Below are 22,908 nucleotides of genomic sequence, written 5' to 3' on the forward strand. Positions count from 1 at the left end.
CGTGTCCGCCTCGTCTACACCTGCCAAGCAGCACGGGAAAATCTGTGTGCATTTTAACAAAGACATCGCATCTTCCCAGCAAAATGGCGGTGGTCGCGGCCACGGCTCTCTGAACAACTCCACACTTTCCGAGGACAGGTCACAATCCAAGGGACATAACCCCCTCCTCGACCTCTACCCTAGCGCCCCGCTTTCCCAAGTCCCCAAAGCACTCAGGGCCTCTCCTCATTACAGGGGCCCCCCGGACCGTCCCTGGTTAGAGCTTCTGGGGCAGCTTCTCCATTGTGGACCGCCCTCCCCCGCCCCCACATTGCCTTCAAGGAGCCTTGGGACGGGGACTGAACCCCCAGGCTGGGCCTCACGGATGGGGGGCAGCGAGTTCTGTCTCTGACACCCCAAAACTTCCAGGCTAAGAGAAGCACATAAATGAATTCCCGATTAGGGTATATGGGAGATGTAGGGGTCTTTGAGGAGAAGAGGCCACCCGGGAGGCCCTCCTCATCTCTCAGAGGGTCCGGGCAGCACTGGGGGTTCGGCCTCAGGAGGGAACCTCAAGGCAGAGGTCGGGGGGCGCGCTGGGGGAGAGACGGCAGAGGAGGGGGAAGGGACAAAGTTTGAAAGTACCCTTCCAACTCTTTCAGGGAAAGTTTCCTTGGGGGCCCCATGGACAGAGAGGGGTAGAGGTGTGGAGGGACCGGTGGCGGGGTGACCCCCGAGAGGTGACCGGACCCCGGGGGAGCGACCCCTCCCCCCTGTCCCGGCTCGGCCCGGTTGGGAGTCGCCCAGCTCGGGGCCGCGTGTGTTAGTTGGGGCCGCTTTCCGGCAGTTCCACCGGGCTAGGGGACCCCGCAGCAGGCCGGGAGCAGAGCCCCCGGTAGCCTCAGGGGAGAGCTTTGCTACGGGGGGTTTCCCGCACCGAGGCTCCCTAGCCCCGCAGAGCCAGCCCCCCGCAAAGGGGAAATGTGCCGGCACACCAGCGGTCCTCGGCGCCGTTTGGGGTGCGTGGCGGGCGCGGGGGGCGGCGGCCGGGCCAGCGGGCCGCCCGGCGGGGAAGCCCAGGGAGCCAGGCAGCGGCCCAGGGCGGCGGCGGGGAGCAGGAAGGCCCGGGCCGGGGGGAAAGGTCGGATTTGCTCGGCGGAAGAAACACAGATGGCGGCGGCGCAGCGCCATTCCGGGCCGGGAGCAGGCAGCCAGCAGCCCTGTCCTCACCGCGGTCCGCCCGCCGCCGCTAAATACCCGGATGCGCCGCCCAAGCGCCAGACGCGGAGCTGGGAAAAGGGAGGCAGAGGAGGCGGAGGCAGAGGCAGAGCACGGTGCCGAGACCAAGCGACAGACCGGCGGGGCTGGGCCTCGCAAAGCCGGCTCGGCGAGCTCTCCCGACACCCGAGCCGGGGAGGAAAAGCAGCGACTCCTCGCTCGCATCCCCGGGAGCCGCACTCCGGCCTGGCCCGGTAGTCAGGGGCTCAGGAGCAGATCCCGAGGCAGGCTTTGCTCAGCCTCCGACGAGGGCTGGCCCTTTGGAAGGCGCCTTCAACAGCCGGACCAGACAGGCCACCATGACCGAGAATTCCACGTCCGCCCCTGCGGCCAAGCCCAAGCGGGCCAAGGCCTCCAAGAAGTCCACAGACCACCCCAAGTATTCAGACATGATCGTGGCTGCTATCCAGGCCGAGAAGAACCGCGCTGGCTCCTCGCGCCAGTCCATTCAGAAGTATATCAAGAGCCACTACAAGGTGGGTGAGAACGCTGACTCGCAGATCAAGTTGTCCATCAAGCGCCTGGTCACCACCGGTGTCCTCAAGCAGACCAAAGGGGTGGGGGCCTCGGGGTCCTTCCGGCTAGCCAAGAGCGACGAGCCCAAGAAGTCAGTGGCCTTCAAGAAGACCAAGAAGGAAATCAAGAAGGTAGCCACGCCAAAGAAGGCATCCAAGCCCAAGAAGGCTGCCTCCAAAGCCCCAACCAAGAAACCCAAAGCCACCCCAGTCAAGAAAGCCAAGAAGAAGCTGGCTGCCACACCCAAGAAAGCCAAAAAACCCAAGACTGTCAAAGCCAAGCCGGTCAAGGCATCCAAGCCCAAAAAGGCCAAACCAGTGAAACCCAAAGCAAAGTCCAGTGCCAAGAGGGCCGGCAAGAAGAAGTGACAATGAAGTCTTTTCTTGCGGACACTCCCTCCTGTCTCCTATTTTCTGTAAATAATTTTCTCCTTTTTTCTCTCTTGATGCTCACCACCACCTTTTGCCCCCTTCTGACTTTATAAGAGACAGGATTTGGATTCTTCAGAAATTACAGAATAATTCATTTTTCCTTAACCAGTTGTGCAAGGACAGCAACAACCAATCTAATGATGAGAATGTACTTATATTTTGTTTTGCTATTAACCTACTTACGGGGTTAGGGATTTGCGGGGGGGCGGGGGGACTTGTGTGTTTTGTTGGCTTGTTTGCCATGAAGGTAGATGGGGGTGGGGAGAAGACACAAGGCAGTTTGTTCTGGCTAGATGAGAGGGAACCCAGGAATTGTGAGGTTAGCAGGAATATCTTTAGGGTGAGTGAGTTTTCTTTGAGTTGGGCACCCGTTGTGAGAGTTTCAGAACCTTTGGCCAGGAGGAGAGAGGTGGTAGGGAGCAGCCAGCCGGCAAAGGAAGGAGGTGGGAAAAAAACCGCCACCGGGCTGACTTCCACCTCCCAATGGTGAGCAGTGGGGGCCCAAACTCAGTTTCCTTCTCATTTTTGTTAGTTTGCCCTTTCGGCCTCCCTATTTTCTTAGGGAAGGGGAGTGGGGTCCAAGTGACAGCTGGATGGGAGAAGCCATAGTTTCTCCCAGTCAGCTAGGATGTAGCCATTGGGGGATCTTTGTGGCTTCAGCAAATTCTCTTGTTAAACCGGAGTGAAAACTTCAGGGGAAGGGTGGGGAGTCAGCCAAGTGCCTCAGTGTGCCCTGTTGAAACTTAGGTTTTTCCACGCAATCGATGGATTGTGTCCTAGGAAGACTTTTCTTTTCCTCTGGATTTTTGTTCCTCCTGTACAAGAGGTGTCTTTGCTTGGTTTGGTGGGGCTGCGGCCACTTAAAACCTCCCGATCTCTTTTTGAGTCCTTTATTATAAGTAGTTGTAGCTGCGGGAGGGGGAGGGGGAGGGGGAGTGGGCGGGCAGTGGATAGTAAGACTGCAGTCGATTTGGGATTTGCTAAGTAGTTTTACAGAGCTAGATCTGTGTGCATGTGTGTGTTTGTGTATATATACATATCTAGGGCTAGTACTTAGTTTCACACCCGGGAGCTGGGAGAAAAAACCTGTACAGTTGTCTTTCTCTTATTTTTAATAAAATAGAAAAATCGCGCACTTGCGCGTCCCCCCCCACCCCCTTTTTTAAACAAGTGTTACTTGTGCCGGGAAAATTTTGCTGTCTTTGTAATTTTAAAACTTTAAAATAAATTGGAAAAGGGAGAAACTGAGCGGTGTATTTTTCCTCACTTTGAAGACTGGAGAATGAATGCGGAGCGGTTAGGCGGGCGGGCAGTGGGGACATCTGGGGCGTTTGCACCTGAGAATTGGGGGGAGGGTTCAGGAGCTGGACAGAAGCCAGGAATCCTTAGTCCCGGAGGCTGCGGAACGTGCCTTAGCCGGCTTCTAGGCTTCTGCCTTTGGGGTCCAGAGGGTACCCCATTTCCGGCCGAGAGGTGAGTACGTGGGAATGCGGTGGGGAGTCTGGTGGGCTTGGCCCTGACGCGACTTCCTCCGCCCCCTTCCCTCCCCTCTGCCATCCGGACTGCTGCAGTCTCAACTTACAAGTCAAGCCGCTCGCTCCCTGGCGGATCCCGCCAGGCCCCGCCCATCCGTCCTAGGCCCGCCTCCCCGCCTTTTTAAGCGAGCCTCCTAGCTCCGATTGGCTGCTGGAGCCCGGCCCCCGGCCACGCGACCAGGCTGCGTCCGCGGTGCGCACGGCTCCCAGGCAGGCAGGCGCGCTCGAGCGAGGTAGGAGCGATGTGGCCTGGGAACGCCTGGCGCGCCGCACTCTTCTGGGTGCCCCGCGGCCGCCGCGCACAGTCAGCGCTGGCGCAGCTGCGTGGCATTCTGGAGGGAGAGCTGGAAGGCATCCGCGGAGCTGGCACTTGGAAGAGTGAGCGGGTCATCACGTCCCGTCAGGGGCCGCACATCCGCGTGGACGGCGTCTCCGGAGGTAACTCTCCGTTCCGGGAGTCGTTCCAAGACCTTTCCCGAGCTTGCGCTGGAATGGAGGTCCTGGAGGTGGGGGTGGGCGGCTCCTACACTCTTAGCTACTGTTCCCCTTCGCATCGCTCAGGGCGACTTTATGGCTTCCTAATATTGACTCTCGCCTGGTTAAACCCTTTTGACGGAGGGAGGCGATTTGCCCAGCAAGAAAACCCGCATTTCTTGAGCGGCTGCTTTGTGAAGGTCTCTACCAATTGTTGCTGCACGTGAACTCCTGCTAACTTCTAGACGCAGGAATGACTAATTCCACTTTACAAACGAAGAGGCTGAAATCCACAGATATGAAATGGCTTGCCCAAAAGCCCCCAGCTAGCTGCAGGCAGCGCTGGAATATTGGAGCTGGAACATTGTCTGACTGGCCAGAGAGGACAGCTTGCTGGGTAAACTCATAGCAAGCAAGGGGTCCCAGGGCTGCCGCAGAAATCACATGATGAGTTGGCCTTGCCAGGTCTCCCTCATTTCTTTCTTTCCTTTTTTTTTCTGAGACGGAGTCTCGTCTTGCTCTGTCGCCCAGGCTGGAGTGCAGTGGCGAGATCTCGGTTCACTGCAACCTCTGCCTCCCGGGTTCAAGCGATTTTCATGCCTCAGCCTCCCAAGTAGCTGGGACTACAGGCACGTGCCAGCACACCCGGCTAATTTTTGTATTTTTAGTGGAGACTGGGTTTCACCATGTTGGCCAGGCTGGTCTCGAACTCCTGACCTCAAGTGATCCTCCCGCCTCAGCCTCCCAAAGTGTTGGGATTACAGGCGTGAGCCACCACTCCCAGCCCTCCCTCACTTCACTCTAACCAGTGGTTACACCTGACTTATTCGTGTCAGGCCTCAGGTGAGTGGTGATCATCAACAGGCTCCCAAAGCTGCCTTCTGCCCAGGAAATAGGCATAGAAACCTTGGTGCTGTTGCACTCATTTGTAAAACAGACGTCCCAGGTAATCCCTTCTCTCCCTCAGGGGAAGCTTAGAGCCAGTCAAAAGATGGGAAATTAGGAGACCCAAGTTCTCATCCTGTTTTTGCCTTTCCCAGGCTGTGTGAACTTTCCCCTCTGGCTGTTTGCTCCTAAGGTCAGCTGCGTTCACTCTGGGCTTTAGAATTAGGGGACTGGTATCTCAGGCACCTACTTTTGGGGGTGTGATTCTGGCAGCAAAGTAAACTGTGGAGTTCCAGGACTGCAGCAGGCGTCTGACCCAGCCCTCTTCTTTAACCCTCAAGGAAACCAAGGGGTCAGATAAGGAGTCAGTGGTGGTCTTCAGGCACAGGAGAAGCCTGTGAGGAAGGGCTGAGTTCCTCCTTGGGTAGAATGTGATTCAAAGCCAGAGTTTAGGCTGGGCACAGTGGCTTGTGCCTGAAATCTTAGCACTTTGGGAGGCCAAGGCAGGAGGATTGCTTGAGGCTAGGAGTTCGAGACCAGCACGGGCAACATAATGAGACCCCATCTCTACAAAAAATAAAAAAATTTAATCGGGCATGGTGGCACGCACCTGTAGTCCCAGCTACTCAGGAGGTTAAGTGGGAGGATTGCTTGAGCCTGGGAGGTTGGGGCTACAGTGAACCATGATTGCCCCACTGTACTCCAACCTGGGCGACAGAGCTGGACCCTGTCTCAAAAAAAAAAAAAAGTTTAAACTTCTTGCTCTTCAAGATGTGTAGCACTGACTCTCCTTCTGTAGCTGTTGAATTTGGTGCCTCCTCAATGGTGACTCCAGGTCTGTTTCCTTTCTGGACCATTTCCCCAGGGCCTGGCACTGTCATCTTTCCAGGCCTGCCCTTGCCCCACCTGAGCTGCTGTATCCATCTCCTTTCCTTCACCTCAGGAATCCTTAACTTCTGTGCCAACAACTACCTGGGCCTGAGCAGCCACCCTGAGGTGATCCAGGCAGGTCTGCAGGCTCTGGAGCAGTTTGGAGCTGGCCTCAGCTCTGTCCGCTTTATCTGTGGAACCCAGGTACACAGTGAGTGGTGGGGGGTTGTGGGGACTGACCCCAGCTGCCTGCTTCCCACAGTCAGCAAGACTGGTTTAGCCAGCTCAGCTCAGCCACAGCCCTGGGCCTACTGTTGGCCCCAGAGCTGTGCAGCAGAAAGGCTGAGTGCAGGCCTCTGTTTTGCTGAAAAGCTTTGGCCAAGGAACTTTATATACATTTTTTTTCTTTTTGAGACAGAGTCTTGCTCTGTCACCCAGGCTGGAGTGCAGTGGCCCAATCTTGGCTCCCTGTAACCTTCGCCTACCAGACTCAAGGGATTCTCCGTGCCTCAGCCTCCTGAGCAGCTGTGATTACAGGCATGCTACCACACCCAGCTAATTTTTTTTTTTTTTTTTTTTTTTTTTTTTTTAAGATGGAGTCTCGCTCTGTCGCTGAGGCTGGAGTGCGGTGGCATGATCTTGGCTACTGCAAGCTCTGCCTCCCAGGTTCACGCCATTCTCCTGCCTCAACCTCCCGAGTAGCTGGGACTACAGGCGCCTACCACCACGCCCGGCTAATTTTTTGTATTTTTAGTAGAGACGGGGTTTCACTGTGTTAGCCAGGATGGTCTCGATCTCCTGACCTCGTGATCCACCCACCTTGGCCTCCCAAAGTGCTGGGATTACAGGCGTGAGCCACCGCACTCGACCTAATTTTTATATGTTTAGTAGAGATGGGGTTTCACCATGTTGGCCAGGCTGGTCTTGAACTCCTGGCCTCAAGTGATCTCCTCCACCTTGGCCTTCCAATGTGGAAACTGCCTTTTTGAGCATTCATTTTCCCACCTGCAAAACAGAGTCCCTCACACCTGACCTTCTATAAGAAAAGAGGAGTAGGCGGCAGGAACTGAGACTAAGGGCTCTGGGGCTGTTCTGACGGGAGCACAGTTGCCAGTGCTGCCCTTTAGTGTCCCTGTTCCTGTGGGCAAATATCTTAACTTTTCTCTGTCTCAATTACTTCATAGGGAAAATGAAGATAATAGCACTTAATAGGATCATTACAAATTAAAGACTTAATACATGTAATGCTTAGAATAGGCCGGGCGCAGTGGCTCATACCTGTAATCCCAGCACTTTGGGAGGCTGATGCAGGCGGATCACCTGAGGTCAGGAGTTCGAGACCAGCCTGGCCAACATGGCGAAACCCTTTCTCTATAAAAATATAAAAATTAGCTGGCATGATGGTGGGTGCCTGTAATCGCAGCCACTTGGGAGGCTGAGGCAGGAGAATCGCTTGAACCTAGGAGGTGGAGGTTGCAGTGAGCTGAGATCATGCCACTGCACTCCAGCCTGAGCAACAGAGTGAGACTCTGTCTCAAAAAAAAAAAAAAAGCATAGAACAGCCTGGCACATAGTAGTGCTCAATGAACATTGGCTATTATTTATTTTCCAAATGTTACAAAATAAATTTATATAAGTATGAAACTTAAATAGTACTTATTATGTGCCAGGAATTCTTTTAAGAAAATTACAACTATTGGCCAGGCGTGGTGGCTTATGCCTGTAATCCAGGCACTTTGGGAGGTCGAGGTGGGTGGATTACTTGAGGTCAGGAGTTCAAGACCAGCCTGGCCAACATGGTGAAACTGTCTGTGCTAAAAATACAAAAATTAGCTGGCCGGTCTCGCTTGAACCCATGAGACAGGGGTTGCAGTGAGCCACGATGGTACGACCACACTCCAGCCTGGGTGACAGAGTGAAACTCTGTCTCAAAAAAAAAAATAAAGAACATTACAAGTATTAACTCATTAATCCTAAGTGATAGTTGCTATTCTTATTCCTGCTATTGAGATGAGGACACTGAGGTCCAGAGAGGTTAAGTGACTTGCCCAGAGGCACACAGCCTGTTGTGGGATTTGAACCCTGGCTCAAGAGTCCATGCTGGCTGGGCACGGTAGTTCACACCTGTAATCCCAATACTTTTGGAGCCCAAAGCAGAAGGATCACTTGATGCCTGGAGTTTGAAACCAGCCTGGGCAACATAGCAAGACCCTCTCTCTACAAAAAAAAAAATGTTTTTAATTAGCTGGGTGTGGTGGTGCGCACCTGTAGTCCCAGCTACTAGGGAGGGGAGGCTGAGTTGGGAGGATCACTTGAGCCCAGGAGCTCAAGGCTACAGTAAGCTATGGTCTCACTACTGCACTCCAGCCTGAGTGACAGAGAATCCCTGTCTCATTTGCCAAAAAAAAGAGAGAGTCTGTGCTCCTGACTACTTGTGATTATCATTAACTGCCCTCTCAGAAAGGTGAGAGTGAAATGAATGTCAGAGGCAGAACTCCTGACTCGCATCCAGTCACTTCCCAGCAAAGCCCTCACCCAGACCCAACAGTTTTCAAATCTACAAATTAGAGGCCCAGGTGAACCCAGAATTACCTCTGTGATCTTTTTCTTCACCATTAGGCAACGAAAAAAGACACTCACTATGGTGTTAGGAAGACACATCTTTCTTCTCCACGAGTGCCCGTAATTCCACCATTAGACTGCCACTGTAAAACCAAAGTCTGCCCAGGGAGGGAACCTAACAGGTCCCCAGTTCCTCAATGGGAACTGTCTGTCAGATTCCTGGCAGCTCTGGGATAGCCCATGTGTGGCAGAAAGTAAGGAGACTGAGGCTGCAGGCTTTCTGGGTTGGGTCTCTGTGGTCCTCCAAGCCTCTGTCCCCTCGAACTTGTCCCACATGACCCCACAGGCATCAACACGTGTCTCACTCATTTTCTTCAGAGCATCCACAAGAATCTAGAAGCAAAAATAGCCCGCTTCCACCAGCGGGAGGATGCCATCCTCTATCCCAGCTGTTTTGACGCCAACGCCGGCCTCTTTGAGGTGTGTGGAAGCTGTCCTGCGGGTGAGGGTTGGTGGGGCCTGTTAGGCTGAGGAAGGCTTGGGGGTGGGCAGTCGGGAGAACCTAGCAGGATTCAGTGCCATGCCTAGAGGCTCCAGAGCCCGCTTCTTCTGGAGGTCAAGGTTGGGCCAGGTAGGTGCTCCAGGAGGAATCCTGGGGCTTGCAGGGAGCCTGAGTTCCAGAGCCTTTGGGGGATAAGCTACATCAGCTGGAAGGCTGGGGGAGGCGGGGGCCTGGTACTCACCAAATATATTCTCACCTCCTCTTACTAGAGCAGGGCGCTGGTCCAGCCCGGCACTGAGACACGGGGGCCCCAGAGAGAAGCACAGAACACCTTGCCTCTCTACCCAGAGGAACGCCCTGGCTGGCAGTACAGTTTTTTGATTTGCGGGAGTCCCGGTCAAGGGAGAATCCCAGGGTGGTTAAATGATGGCTCTACGCTCACTGCCTCCCTCCAGGCCCTGCTGACCCCGGAGGACGCAGTCCTGTCGGACGAGCTGAACCATGCCTCCATCATCGACGGCATCCGGCTGTGCAAGGCCCACAAGTACCGCTATCGCCACCTGGACATGGCCGACCTAGAAGCCAAGCTGCAGGAGGCCCAGGTGGGGTGACGCCTGTGTCCACCCTCAGCCTCCGCCTGGGGAAGGAAGTGAGGCTTAGAGAGGCCAACTCCTCATTCACAGAGATAGCCTGAAAGTTTGAAACAGCAGAGATTTGTCCAAGATTTGAACCCAGATCCCTCACACCCACAGCATTATTCTTTTTTTTTTTTTTTTTTCCTGAGACAGAGTTTCACTCTGTCGCCAAGGCTGGAGTATAGTGGTGTGATCTCGGCTCACTGCAACCTCCACCTCCTGGGTTCAAGTGATTCTCCTGCCTCAGCCTCCCAAGTAGCTGGGATTACAGGCATCTTCCACCCCACCTGGCTAATTTTTGTATTTTTAGTAAAGACGGGGTTTCATCATGTTGTCCAGGCTGGTCTCGAACTCCTGACCTCAGTTGATTTCACCTGCCTAGGCCTCCCAAAGTGCTGGGATTATAGACGTGAGCCACTGTGCCTGGCACCAGAGCATTATTCCATTGTGCCATGGTGCCTTGAGGTTTTTCCCTGTGTGTGTGTGTGTGTGTGTGTGTGTGTGTGTGTGTGTGTGTGTGACAGACTCACTCTGTTGCCCAGGCTGTATTGCAATGGTGCAGTCATAGCTCACTGCAGCCTCAATCTTCTGGACTCGAGCGATCCTCCCACCTCAGTCTCCTGAGTAGCTGGGACTACCGGTGCCCACCACACCCAGTTTTTTATTTGTTTGTTTGTTTTTTAGGTGGAATTTCACTCTTTTTGCCCAGGCTGGAGTGCAATGGCGTGATCTCAGCTCACTGACACCTCTGCCTCCCGGGTTCAATTGATTCTCCTGCCTCAGCCTCTGGAGTAGCTGGGATTACAGGCACACACCACCGTGCTCAGCTAATTTTGTATTTTTAGTAGAGATGGGGTTTAACCATGTTGGCCAGGCTGGTTTCGAACTCCTGACCTCAGGTGATCTGCCTGTCTCAGCCTCCCAAAGTGTTGGGATTACAGGCATGAGCCACCGCACCCAGCCTGTTTGTTTGTTTTTGAGACAGGGTCTCACTATAATGCTCAGGCTAGTCTTGAACTCCTGGGCTCCCAAAGTTACAGGCATGAACCACCATACCCAGCCAGTTTTTAAAATTTTTAGTAGAGACAGGGTCTCACTATGTTGCCCAGGCGGGTCTCGAACCCGTAAGCTCCCAAAGTGCTGGGATTACAGGTGTGAGCCACTGTGCCCGGCCTGCCTTGAGTATTAGCCAGCACCTTCTGTGTGGCAGGCCCTTGCTAGGCATAAGGATAGAATGTACATGTTGGTGAGACCTGGTCCCAGCCTAGCCTGCCTTCTGGGACCTTACACAGGAGACTGAGACGTGAGCCCATTCTCACTGTCCAGAGCTCAGCGTGGAGATGGGTGACGCTGAGAGGCACAGATGAGGGAGAGGATGTTCCAGCCCCCAAGATGGTGGTACCTCTGTGCCCACCTCTGTGCTGGGCACTGGGCAGGATGAGCTCTCAGAGCTCCAAGCAGCACAAGAGACGGGTGGTTTGGCCCAACTTGACACCACCCACCATCTGCTCATGTCTTTCCTGCAGAAGCATCGGCTGCGCCTGGTGGCCACTGATGGGGCCTTTTCCATGGATGGCGACATCGCACCCCTGCAGGAGATCTGCCGCCTCGCCTCTAGATATGGCGCCCTGGTCTTCGTGGATGAATGCCATGCCACTGGCTTCCTGGGGCCCACAGGACGGTGGGATCATGTGGCACCTGAGGCCTGGGGTGGGGCTTCTGAGGGTGGCTGGGAAACGCGGAGGCCAGTCCCCAGCATGATCCATAATCCCTGGGCTCTCAGGAGGCCAGTGACAGCAGCGGTGGCTTCCCTTGCAGGGGCACAGATGAGCTGCTGGGTGTGATGGACCAGGTCACCATCATCAACTCCACCCTGGGGAAGGCCCTGGGTGGAGCATCAGGTACCTGCAAGGTTGTGTCCCTGGGGTCCCCTTGTCCTTTTGAAGGGCCCTGGAGGGGCTCAGGGAAGTGGGGAGGGCAGCATGGACTGTACTTTCAGGAGGGGTTGGGTAGGCTCTGGCCCCTGACCAACCCCTCCCCCTACCTCTTCCCTTCTTCTCAGGGGGCTACACGACAGGGCCTGGGCCCCTGGTGTCCCTGCTGCGGCAGCGCGCCCGGCCATACCTCTTCTCCAACAGTCTGCCACCTGCTGTCGTTGGCTGCGCCTCCAAGGCCCTAGATCTGCTGATGGGGAGTAACACCATTGTCCAGTCTATGGCTGCCAAGACCCAGAGGTGCGACTCCCAGCAGGGCAGGCTCGGGGGCGGAGAGACGTGGTGAGAGCCAGCCTCATGTGTCTGCCCAGGCCCACAGACAGCTCTGTGCCCACCGGGTCTGCTTCTGCCTGTTCCCCTCCCTTCTCTCTGTCCCTGCCTCTCCCCTCTAGCTTCTGTGTCTCCTTCTTATCCATCCTGTCTTTCCACCTCCCTTGTTGTTCTCCCTGCCCCCTGCCTGGCTCCCATCTGCCTCTTAGAGCTTGTAACTGTCTTTGTTGATCCTTCTTGCAGACTTGGGCATAGACCTCGGGCCTGGTCCCTGCAAGGAGCGGGTGTGAATGCTCCACGGCCCCTTAGCTACCTGTGACACCTTGTGCCCACAGGTTCCGTAGTAAGATGGAAGCTGCTGGCTTCACTATCTCGGGAGCCAGTCACCCCATCTGCCCTGTGATGCTGGGTGATGCCCGGCTGGCCTCTCGCATGGCGGATGACATGCTGAAGAGAGGTAAGGGTGCTGAAACAAGGGAACTGGTGGTGGGTCCTGAGAGAAGAGAAAGGGAAACCCCTAGACTGTGACCCAGCCCCGCACCCAGCCACGCTGCGGCCTCTTAGGCCAGCTGTCTGTCTAAGCTTGAAAACCCCAAGCCATGAGGCAGTCCCGAATCTGAGACCTGGGGCAGTTCCCTTGCCCTCTGTGTTCTGCCCCCAAGCCTGTTGGTTCTGGCACGCCCTTGCTTTCTACCCTCCCAGGCATCTTTGTCATCGGGTTCAGCTACCCCGTGGTCCCCAAGGGCAAGGCCCGGATCCGGGTACAGATCTCAGCAATGCATAGCAAGGAAGACATTGACCGCTGCGTGGAGGCCTTCGTGGAAGTGGGGCGACTGCACGGGGCACTGCCCTGAGCTCTGGGTAAGGACGAGAAGAGCCAAGGTCCACCTACTGCCACAGGGTCAAAGGAGGTTTTCGATCAGCCCAGACCAGAGGCTCTGAGCCCTGAACCAAAGTCCCAGAGCTGGGCTGGGACGTGACCTGTGCTGAGGGCTGTGAGAATGTGAAACAACAGTGTGAAAATTGGCTGTGACACTCTGGTCTGCTTTATTGTCTCTGGGCAGGCCCAGTCCTGTGGCCGGTTGAAGAATCAGGCAGGAGCCAGGGCTCTGAGGGGAGGCTCCTGAGGACTGCAGATCTCCACTGACCTCTTTCCCTAGATTAAGATGGGACCCAGTGGCCGGGCACGGTGGCTCAGGCCTGTAATCCCAGCACTTTGGGAGGCCAAGGCAGGTGGATCACCTGAGGTCGGGAGTTTGAGACCAGCCTGACCAACATGGAGAAACCCCGTCTCTACTAAAAATACGAAATTAGCCAGGCGTGGTGGCGTATGCCTGTAATCCCAGCTGCTCAGGAGGCTGAGGCAGGAGAATCGCTTGAACCCGGGAGGTGGAGGTTGCGGTGAGCCAAGATCATGCCATTGCACTCCAGCCTGAGTAACAAGAGCAGAAGTCTGTCTCAAAAAAAAAAAAAAAAAAAAAAGGCTGGGACCCAGGCCTTTGGGAGATAGGCCCGGGCCACCGTTTGTCTCGGGTAGTTTCTGTGCTGCTGTGGAGGGCTGCTGAGAACTAGCCCCACAGGCCCTTTACCCTGCCACTGCCCGCTACTCTGCAGCCCCTGAGTCTAGTCTTAGAGTCTAGCTTCTTCCTTCTCCCCATTGGAAGATGTCCTGTAGCTGCCCAGGTAGGAGGAGGCTGGGTGTCCATGTTTGGAAGGAGAGGCAGAGGATTCAGGCCCAAAAGAAAAGAATGAGGATCACCCCTGGGGAAGCTCCAGACAGTCTGGAACCCTGTGTTCGCGCCCACTCTCTCCCTGCCTTACTCTGGCTTTCGGCAAGCTCCAGTCCCTGTGTGTGCCTCAGTCCTCCTGCCACTACGCCTTGAGATCTGAGGTCCTTCCATCTCGCTCATTCCAAGGCCTACGATGATCAGCCGCCAGGGGGTGCTGCGAGCACGGGCCGCGGCCGCCGGCTCGCCCCGCCCCTCCAGACTGGGGGCCTTGGGCCGCGGCTGTTCAGGCTGCCCAGCAGTCAAGGCCAGGAGGGGCGATTTGCTGCTGCCAAGGCCCCATCCTCCCTTGTGCCCCACAACGGCTCGCCGCTTTCCTGTTGGAGGGGCCTGCGGGAGGAGGGCGGTCTCTCCCTGGCGACCTTGTGGACCCCTTGTGGGGTGGGGAGTGGGGTCCCCGCAGCTCCACCCTCAGCGTGGTGTGACCTTGGGAAGCTCTTAGTTTGCTTGGGACAGAGGATGAAAAGGCCCTTTATCATTAACGACATGAAACTAGCCCTACGTCTCTCTCTGACGTCCTGCACCTCCAGCCCACCCATTTGCCTGTTATCTTGGGATGAACAATATGAGCTGGGCTCTGGCCCAGCCCTGCAGGATCTGAAAGCTGGGATTCAGGGAATCCTAGCCTGCGATCCGGAGGACCTTGCTGCTGGGGTCCAGGAGCTGGGGAAGGGGTGGGTGTGGGGAGCCGGTGTGAGGGTGGAAGGCAGCCTGGCTGGGGTAGCTGTGGCCACATTAGCGGCAGGAACATTTGCAGCCCACCACCACCGGCTAGGGCACGTGGCACCAGGCGCGCTGCTGCAGGGGATGTGCACAAGGGCTCAACCAGTAATGTCGAGCCAGCAGCTTGATGAGCATGGTCTGCTCTAGTCGGCAGCTCATGTTAAGCGCCACGGGCAGCTGCGGGGTGACGTGTGGCAGTCGGTGTGGTGCACCCGGCGGGGCCAGAACAGAGGGCCCAGGTCCACCCAGACCGACGTGAGGCGGCACGAGGCGAGATCCAGACAGCGGCGCAGAAAGTGCGTCGCCGCCCCTGTGGCTCCCAGGAGCCGCCGCTGGCGTTGCCCTGCTGCGCTGGCAGCGCCGCGACCCCCTGGGCTAGCCGATCGCGGTAGGGCTCCACGCCGTTGGCCAACCCGCGGCTCAGCGTGTCCTGCTGCACCAGCCCGGGTCCGCCGCCGCGCTTCTTCCGCAGTCATCCAGAAGGTGTCTGTAGGAGGCGCAGCAGCCGCTCTGGGTGCACGTGTTTCGGCTTGGGCGCCTACCGGTAGTCGCCGGCCGCCCACGACAAGCTGTAGGGCCACGCGGGGCGGGAGGGCCGGCCGTGGATCAGCTGCAAGTCTGCGTTCTGCAGAATCAGAGGCTCTGGGGACCGCCCCAAGGGCGCAATGTCCTTGTTCTCTGCGTCGCGCACGGGGTTCAGGGCCGCGGGCTACCAGAAGCGGCAGTAGTGGTGGATGGAGGTGGCACCGGGCGCACCCAAGGTCTAGGCTCACGGCCGCGCTCTTTATGGCCGCCTGTTCCTTCCTCCTTCCCTCCACCTCCGCTCTCATATCAGCTTAGCCTTGCCGCTGCTGGGAGCTCATCGCCCTAGGCCAAGAAGGACCTTGTGGGCAGGGGCCTCCCAAGGGCCAGGAGTGCAAAGTCATGAATCTCAGATGCTTTCCAGCCCGTTCCAGGGTTCAGGCATGCACATTCGTCCAGGATTCTGGGAGTCTAAGGGTGCGTTACTTTCACGCAGTGGTTGTAGATCTGTCAAAGGTTCTAAAATCCCACCAAGCTGAGTCTCGCCATTCAGGGATCATAAGAGTCTACAATTCCGTTGCGCAATTCAATTCTGAATTCAATTCAGAATTAATTCAATTCTGGCCGGGCGCGGTGGCTCACGCCTGTAATCCCAGCACTTTGGGAGGCCGAGGCGGGCGGATCACGAGGTCAGGAGATCGAGACCATCCTGGCTAAAACGGTGAAACCCCGTCTCTACTAAAAATACAAAAACAAAACATTAGCCGGGCGTGGTGGGCGCCTGTAGTCCCAACTACTCGGGAGGCTGAGGTGGGAGAATGGCGTGAACCTGGGAGGCGGAGCTTGCACTTGCAGTGAGCTGAGATCACACCACTGTACTCCAGCCTGGGCAACAGAGCGAGACTGTCTCAAAAATATATATATATATATTAATTCAATTCTGAAGCTTCTGAATTCAGGTTTGGCAAGTCTAGATTAGATTCCTAATAGTTTCAATTCCGTGAGACTCTGCTTCCAAAAATTGAGGATTTTCTGCATCTAAAGAAGGTGACATCAGGCTCTATAGAGGCACCTCTGAGCCCTCGTGAAAACCCCGGGGCCTTTGAGGAGCTGGTTCTTTTCTTTTCTTTTTTTTCTTTCTTTTTTTTTTTTGAGTCTTGCTCTGTTGCCCAGGCTGGAGTGCAGTGGCACAGTCTCTGCTCACTGCAACCTCCGCCTCCCGGGCTCAAGCCATTCTCCTGCCTCAGTCGTCCCAAGTAGCTGGGATTACAGGTGTGCACCACCATACCTGGCTAATTTTTAGTAGAGATGGGTTTCACCATGTTGGCCAGGCTGGTCTTGAACTCCTGACCTCAAGTGATCCAACTGCCTTGGCCTCCCAAAGTGCTAGGATTACAGACATGAGCCACCACGCCTGGCCTTAAGGAGCTAGTTCTGAGCATCTACCGAGTCCTGGCTCCACCAGCGCCCCTCACACTGTTTTCTCTCCCCTTACGCACTTCCCCTTGATGCTCCCCAACCCCACCCCCAGCTTCTAAAAACACTACACTCAGCCCCTCCACCTCTCCCCTCCCTTCCTTAACTCACTGCAGACTGCCTTTTGCCCTCAAAACACCTGTCCAGTTTACCAGCAGCCTCCTCATTGCTGAATCCAGTGTACCTTGCTCCCCAGGTGCTAGCCTCCCTAACCCTCTGGAGGCATTTGGCCATGTGGCCCCTCCTCCACACAGTTCAGGACAGAACTCCATGACCAAATCACACAGCCGTTCACCAAGACCTATTCACCTCTTTGGCTCTTGCCTAGACGAGAGGCTCCTAACAGGTCACTCATCAGATCTCTCCCCCTCTGTCCATCCTTTTCACCCCGGGCAATAATAGACTTTTTTTTTGAGACAGAGTCGCTCTGTTGCCCAGTCTGGAGTGCGAGCGATCTCGGCTCACTGCAACCACCACCTCCCAGGTTCAAGCGATTCTCGTGCCTCAGCCTCCTGAGTAGCTGGGATTACAGGTGTGAGCCACCATGCCCAGCTAATTTTTGTATTTTTAGTAGAGGCAGGGTTTTGCCATGTTGGCCAGTCTGGTCTCGAACTCTTGACCTCAGATGATCCGCCCACCTCGGCCTCCCAAAGTGCTAGGATTACAGGTGTGAGCCGCTGCGCCTGGCCCATAACAAACTTCTTACAAAAGATAATGTGGGGGAAAAAAAAGAAAGAAAGAAAGAAAATGTGCGGGTCATGTCTCTGCTGTAGAATCTTAGTAGTTCCCCGTTGCTATCAGGTAAAGCCAGACTTTTTGGACAGGTACCTAAACCATCTGGGCTCCAGCTGGACTAAGGCTCTGGAAAGAGCTTCCAGAGAAGGATCTCAGGATTTGCAGAGCCTGAGGGAGGAGTCTCTGGAGTCTGCCGAAAGGAGACTCAAGTCCTGGTTTCCCACTCCAGGAAACCCCAGTCAAGACTAGGAATCCTTTTTTTTTTTTTTTTGAGACGGAATCTCGCTCTGTCGCCCAGGCTGGAGTGCAGTGGCACGATCTTGGCTCACTGCAACCTCCAACCCCTAGCTTCAAGCAATTCTCTGCCTCAGCCTCCCGAGCAGCTGGGATTACAGGTGCCCGCCACCACACCCAGCTAATTTTTGTATTTTTAGTAGACATGGGGTTTCATCATCTTGGCCAGGCTGGTCTTGAACTCCTGACCTCATGATCCACCTGTCTTGGCCTCCCAAAGTGCTGGGATTACAGGCATGAGCCACCGCGCCCAGCCTCTTCTTTTTTTTTTTTTTTTTTGAGACAATGTCTCACTCCATCACCTAGGCTGGAGTGCAGTGGCGTCATCTTGGCTCATTGCAACCTCCACCTCCCAGGTTCAAGCGATTCTCCTGCCTCAGCCTCCAGAGTAGCTGGGATTACAGGCGCCCGCCACCACGCTCAGTTAATTTTTGTATTTTTAGTAGAGACAAGGTTTCGCCACATTGGCCAGGCTGGTCTCGAATTCCTGGCCTCAAGTGATCTGCCTGCCTCGGCCTCCCAAAGTGCTGGGATTACAGACGTGAGCCACCATGCCCGGCCTAGGAACCTTTTCTAAACATGGATTGGAGCAAGAAGGTGCAGGGATAGGGGATGGAGTCACATCAGGCTGGGCCACAGGAGGTGGGAGTGCCAGAGACTGGCTGGGCCCTGGGCACAGAGGGGTTAACTACAAAGCAAATCACAGAGAGCGAGATCAATGGGTTACTGGCTGCAGAGAGAGGAAAAGGCAGCAGCAACGCAGAGAGGCAGAGAAGAGCCAGGCAGAAGAGCCTGCCACCTGGGGGAAATCAGGGACTGAGGAGGAAGTGGCCAGTGGCTACTCCAGAGGGAGTGCCCAACTCCGGCTCAGCAGAGGGGGCAGAGGAGAGGAGGGGCCTTAAAGGCAAAGGGGGAGAAGTAGAAGGCAGACCAGTACCTGCAGGGAGGCACCGAGGGGCAGCCGCTGAATCAGGAGGCCCACCCAGCCTGGCCATTCCACCCAGGATCAAGCCCACTGCCCAAGGCGGAGGTGGGTGTTGCCCATCCTGGGCTTTGGGGACCTACTGCATGCTGGGTGCTGGGGTGGGGGCAGACATTGCCTTTCTTCCCTACTCCCTGCCTGACCCCCCTTTCCCCTACTTTGTCCCACCACCCCAGTGGTCTCAAGCCTGCAAGGAGATCCACAGGTAGTAGGAGACATGGGCTGTAGAGTGGGATGGGGGTGAGCATGGGTGCGGTGTGCACACACACACAGGTTGTCAGAGGCACCACCTGTTACAGGCTCTCAGATGAGCACTCTAGCTTAAGAGGCAGGATACCAGGGTGGCAACAGCCCCAGAGCTGCCATTTCGAGTGTGATATTATCCTCCCATGTCCCCTCTCTGGGCCTCGATTTCCCTATGTGCAGAGAGGGAGCAGTGACCTACACGGTCTTCCCAGTTTTGCCATTGTGATGATCTCACTATACTGGACCCTCCAATGACTCAGGGATGTTACCCGTGTTTTGCTAAGGCTACAGCTTGTAGCCAGAGAAAGCCCTAAACCCATGTCCCAGGGTCTCCCCTGAGCTTCAGATCCCCATTGAGAAGGAAAATATACCAGTTTCTGGGTTTGGCCCCTCCCCCCATCGCCATATCTTCATCCTACTTCGCTTGTGCCTTCCCCAGCCTCGTGGGTTGAAAGTGTCCCTCAAATACCTAGGTAGTCCTCCAGGCAGGACTCCAGGGGTGTTCCTTAGGAAACTGAGGAACTCTCACCCCTTGAACACCACGAGCTTGCTCACACAGTGACACTCAGCGATGACTTTGGCTCTGCTCTCCCCTCCTCCATCTCCCACGAGCTTCCAGCCCAGAACACCTGGCCAGACCCAGGTCGGGGGAGTTAGATCCCGGGGTCAAGCAACCAGAACTGGGGGCTCTTGCCTGAGGACTCCAGCTTCTCTTCCCAGGTGCCCGTCTGATGGGGAGATGGCTGATGCCCAGAACATTTCACTGGACAGCCCAGGGAGTGTGGGGGCCGTGGCAGTGCCTGTGGTCTTTGCCCTAATCTTCCTGCTGGGCACAGTGGGCAATGGGCTGGTGCTGGCAGTGCTCCTGCAGCCTGGCCCGAGTGCCTGGCAGGAGCCCGGCAGCACCACGGACCTGTTCATCCTCAACCTGGCGGTGGCTGACCTCTGCTTCATCCTGTGCTGCGTGCCCTTCCAGGCCACCATCTACACGCTGGATGCCTGGCTCTTCGGGGCCCTCGTCTGCAAGGCCGTGCACCTGCTCATCTACCTCACCATGTACGCCAGCAGCTTCACGCTGGCTGCTGTCTCCGTGGACAGGTGCGCTGTGCCTGGGGCCTGGCTGGGCAGGGCTGTGGGGGCGGGGGTTGGGGGAGGAGTCCTGAACAGATCCTCACTGGCCTTAGGAAGGAGAGAGTGGGGGACCAGAAAGGGAGGTGGGTGGGAGGAAACAAAAGCTCCCTGACCCCTCGCAAGCAGCCTCTGGGCACCTGCAGGGCGTGCTTGAGGGGACTGTCCTGCCCTTCCCCTCTTCCACTGTGAACTTCCAGAGGACGCCTCTGAGTCTCAAGTGGCAGCACAGGGTCTGGCACATAGTAAGTGCTCTGTAAGCGCGAAATGAATCGCAAAAGAAGCTCACGAATGCGTTCATCAGTTTTTTTTGTTTTGTTTTGTTTTTTTTTTTTTTTGGATCTTGGCTCACTGCAACCTCTGCCTCCTGGGTTCCAGCGATTCTCCTTCCACAGCCTCCCGAGTAGCTGGGATTACAGGCCACCACACCTGGCTAATTTTTTGTATTTTTAGTAGAAACGGGGTTTTGCCATGTTGGACAGGCTGGTCTCGAACCCCTGACCTCAGGTGATCCGCCCGCCTCGGCCTCCCAAGTGCTGGGATTACAGGCGTGAGCCACCGCGGCCAGCCCAGCTATTTTCTAACTGCCCACACCTGGCCAAGCTGTGCACACATCTGCTTCCACAGCTTGAAACTTGGGGTCAAATCCAGGCTCACTCCAGCTGATGACCCTGGGCAAGTCACTTCTCTCTGGACCTCATCTGACGCATCCATAAAATAATCCTAGAAATAACAAGTCACCGGGATCGGGCCCTTGCTAGGTGCAAGGGCCTAAGCACCTTGCGCGTTCACACCCTTAATCCCCGCCACGTCCCCCACGGTTCACAGGAGGCGCACTGGGCCGCAGGGCCCCGGCGCGGGACGTGGCGCGGGCCCCTGCGGGAGGGCACCTGCCCGCCCCGCTGACCAGGCGCCCTCCGCAGGTACCTGGCCGTGCGGCACCCGCTGCGCTCGCGCGCCCTGCGCACGCCGCGCAACGCCCGGGCCGCAGTGGGGCTGGTGTGGCTGCTGGCGGCGCTCTTCTCGGCGCCCTACCTCAGCTACTACGGCACCGTGCGCTACGGCGCGCTGGAGCTCTGCGTGCCCGCCTGGGAGGACGCGCGCCGCCGCGCCCTGGACGTGGCCACCTTCGCTGCCGGCTACCTGCTGCCCGTGGCCGTGGTGAGCCTGGCCTACGGGCGCACGCTGCGCTTCCTGTGGGCCGCCGTGGGTCCCGCGGGCGCGGCGGCGGCCGAGGCGCGGCGGAGGGCGACGGGCCGCGCGGGGCGCGCCATGCTGGCGGTGGCCGCGCTCTACGCGCTCTGCTGGGGTCCGCACCACGCGCTCATCCTGTGCTTCTGGTACGGCCGCTTCGCCTTCAGCCCGGCCACCTACGCCTGCCGCCTGGCCTCGCACTGCCTGGCCTACGCCAACTCCTGCCTCAACCCGCTCGTCTACGCGCTCGCCTCGCGCCACTTCCGCGCGCGCTTCCGCCGCCTCTGGCCGTGCGGCCGCCGACGCCGCCACCGCGCCCACCGCGCCTTGCGTCGCGTCCGCCCCGCGTCCTCGGGCCCACCCGGCTGCCCCGGAGACGCCCGGCCTAGCGGGGGGCTGCTGGCTGGTGGCGGCCGGGGCCCGGAGCCCAGGGAGGGACCCGTCCACGGCGGAGAGGCTGCCCGAGGACCGGAATAAACCCTGCCACCTGGACTCCGCCTGTGTCCGTCTGTCTCACTCCCGTTCTCCGAAGGCGGGACGCCACCGGGCCAGGGATGGGGCAATGCCACGAGCTCTCTGAGGGGCATTGAGTGGAGCGACTTGTCCCCGCTCCACAGCGGAGCACCAGCCCAGTGGACACCCCTGGGTGTGAATATGGACAGCACAGCCCGCCCCCAGCAGGGCAGCCCCCAGAGCCTGCCCAGAGCCAGCCTGGCAGTCCCTCTGCCCATCCTTCCAACTGGGTGACACCTAGGCCCTGCTTCCTCCACCACCTCTTAACTGTCTCCTTCTTGGTTCCAAGCTCAGTCCTAGGTAATTTAACATCAACAGCTAATAAATGGCTAATATTTAAGTGGGACCAGGTGCTTGGCTCATGCCTGTAATCTCAGCGTTTTGGGAGGTCGAGGCGGGAGGATCGCTTGAGGCAGCAGTTCAAGGCTGCAGTGAGCTATGATCACGCTACTGCATTCCAGCCTAGACAGCAAAGCAAGACCTTGTCTCTAAAAACATTTATTAAGCAGGTACCATATGCCTCATGCTACATTCTTTGTCAAAACAGCTTTGCAAATAGATATGATTAACCTTTCCTTTTTTTTTTTTTTTTTTTTTGTCTTTTAGAGACAGAGTTTTGTCGCCCAGGCTGGACTACAGTGGCGCCATCTCGGCTCACTGCAACCTCCGTCCCCCGGGTTCAAGCAATTCTCCTGCCTCAGCCTCCAGAGTAGCTGGGATTACAGGCGCCCACCACCACATCCGACTAATTTTTTTTTTTAATAGAGACGGGGTTTCACCATTTTGGACAGGCTGGTCTTGAACTCCTGACCGCAGGTGATCTGTCCGCCTCGGCCTCCCAAAGTGCTGGGATAACAGGCGTGAACCACTGTGCCCGGCCGTTTAGCCCCATTTTACAGATGTAGAAATCAAGGATCATAGAGATTTAGTGATTTGCCACACCGCTGGTGTTTGGCAGAGGTTGGATACAAACCCATGGCTGTGTAACTTTTTCTTTTTTTTTTCTATTATTATTATTATTATTATTATTTTTGAGAGAGAGAGAGAGATTGTTATCCAGGCTGCAGTGCAGTGGCACAATCTTGGCTCAATACAACCTCCGCCTCCCAGGTTCAAGCGATTCTCCTGCCTCAGCCTCCCGACTAGCTGCGACTATAGGCGTATGCCACCACACCTGGCTAATTTTTGTATTTTTTTTTATTTTTATTTTTTGGTAGAGATGGGGTTTCACCGTGTTGGCCAGGCTGGTCTTGAACTCCTGACCTCAAGCGATCTGCCGGCATTGCCCTCCCAAAGTGCTGGGATTACAGGCGTGAGCCACCGCGCCCGGCCCAGAGGTAACACTTGACATGTATTTTCTTGGACAAAGGTGGGGAG

General features: G+C 56.4%; 3 protein-coding genes across 6 annotated transcripts; all 3 read left to right on the forward strand.

Moving 5' to 3' along the window:
• The first annotated feature begins 1,071 nt into the window (after positions 1 to 1,071).
• Positions 1,072 to 3,448, forward strand: H1-0 (H1.0 linker histone). Its single transcript, XM_009438368.5, has one exon. The coding sequence runs from the start codon at positions 1,557 to 1,559 to the stop codon at positions 2,139 to 2,141; it is 585 nt and encodes a 194-aa protein (XP_009436643.1). The 5' UTR covers positions 1,072 to 1,556; the 3' UTR covers positions 2,142 to 3,448.
• A 54-nt stretch (positions 3,449 to 3,502) lies between these two features.
• On the forward strand, positions 3,503 to 12,964 carry GCAT (glycine C-acetyltransferase). Of its 4 annotated transcripts, none has more exons than XM_009438371.4 (9): positions 3,503 to 4,177; positions 6,042 to 6,172; positions 8,909 to 9,010; positions 9,488 to 9,634; positions 11,194 to 11,348; positions 11,486 to 11,568; positions 11,730 to 11,943; positions 12,267 to 12,388; positions 12,634 to 12,964. In XM_009438371.4, the coding sequence occupies exons 1-9, from the start codon at positions 3,982 to 3,984 to the stop codon at positions 12,783 to 12,785; spliced, it is 1,302 nt and encodes a 433-aa protein (XP_009436646.1). In that variant the 5' UTR covers positions 3,503 to 3,981; the 3' UTR covers positions 12,786 to 12,964. The 4 variants fall into 4 exon arrangements, with proteins under 4 accessions (XP_009436646.1, XP_515122.2, XP_009436644.1 ...); XM_515122.8 differs by having other exon boundaries at positions 3,891 to 4,177; positions 11,730 to 11,901; XM_009438369.4 differs by having other exon boundaries at positions 3,907 to 4,177; positions 5,964 to 6,172.
• A 6,217-nt stretch (positions 12,965 to 19,181) lies between these two features.
• On the forward strand, positions 19,182 to 21,593 carry GALR3 (galanin receptor 3). Its single transcript, XM_525589.7, has 2 exons — positions 19,182 to 19,794; positions 20,748 to 21,593. The coding sequence occupies exons 1-2, from the start codon at positions 19,268 to 19,270 to the stop codon at positions 21,493 to 21,495; spliced, it is 1,275 nt and encodes a 424-aa protein (XP_525589.3). The 5' UTR covers positions 19,182 to 19,267; the 3' UTR covers positions 21,496 to 21,593.
• The last annotated feature ends 1,315 nt before the right edge of the window (positions 21,594 to 22,908 follow it).

Source organism: Pan troglodytes, chromosome 23 (genome assembly GCF_028858775.2).
Source record: "Pan troglodytes isolate AG18354 chromosome 23, NHGRI_mPanTro3-v2.0_pri, whole genome shotgun sequence".
NCBI classification, from domain to species: Eukaryota; Metazoa; Chordata; class Mammalia; order Primates; family Hominidae; genus Pan; species Pan troglodytes.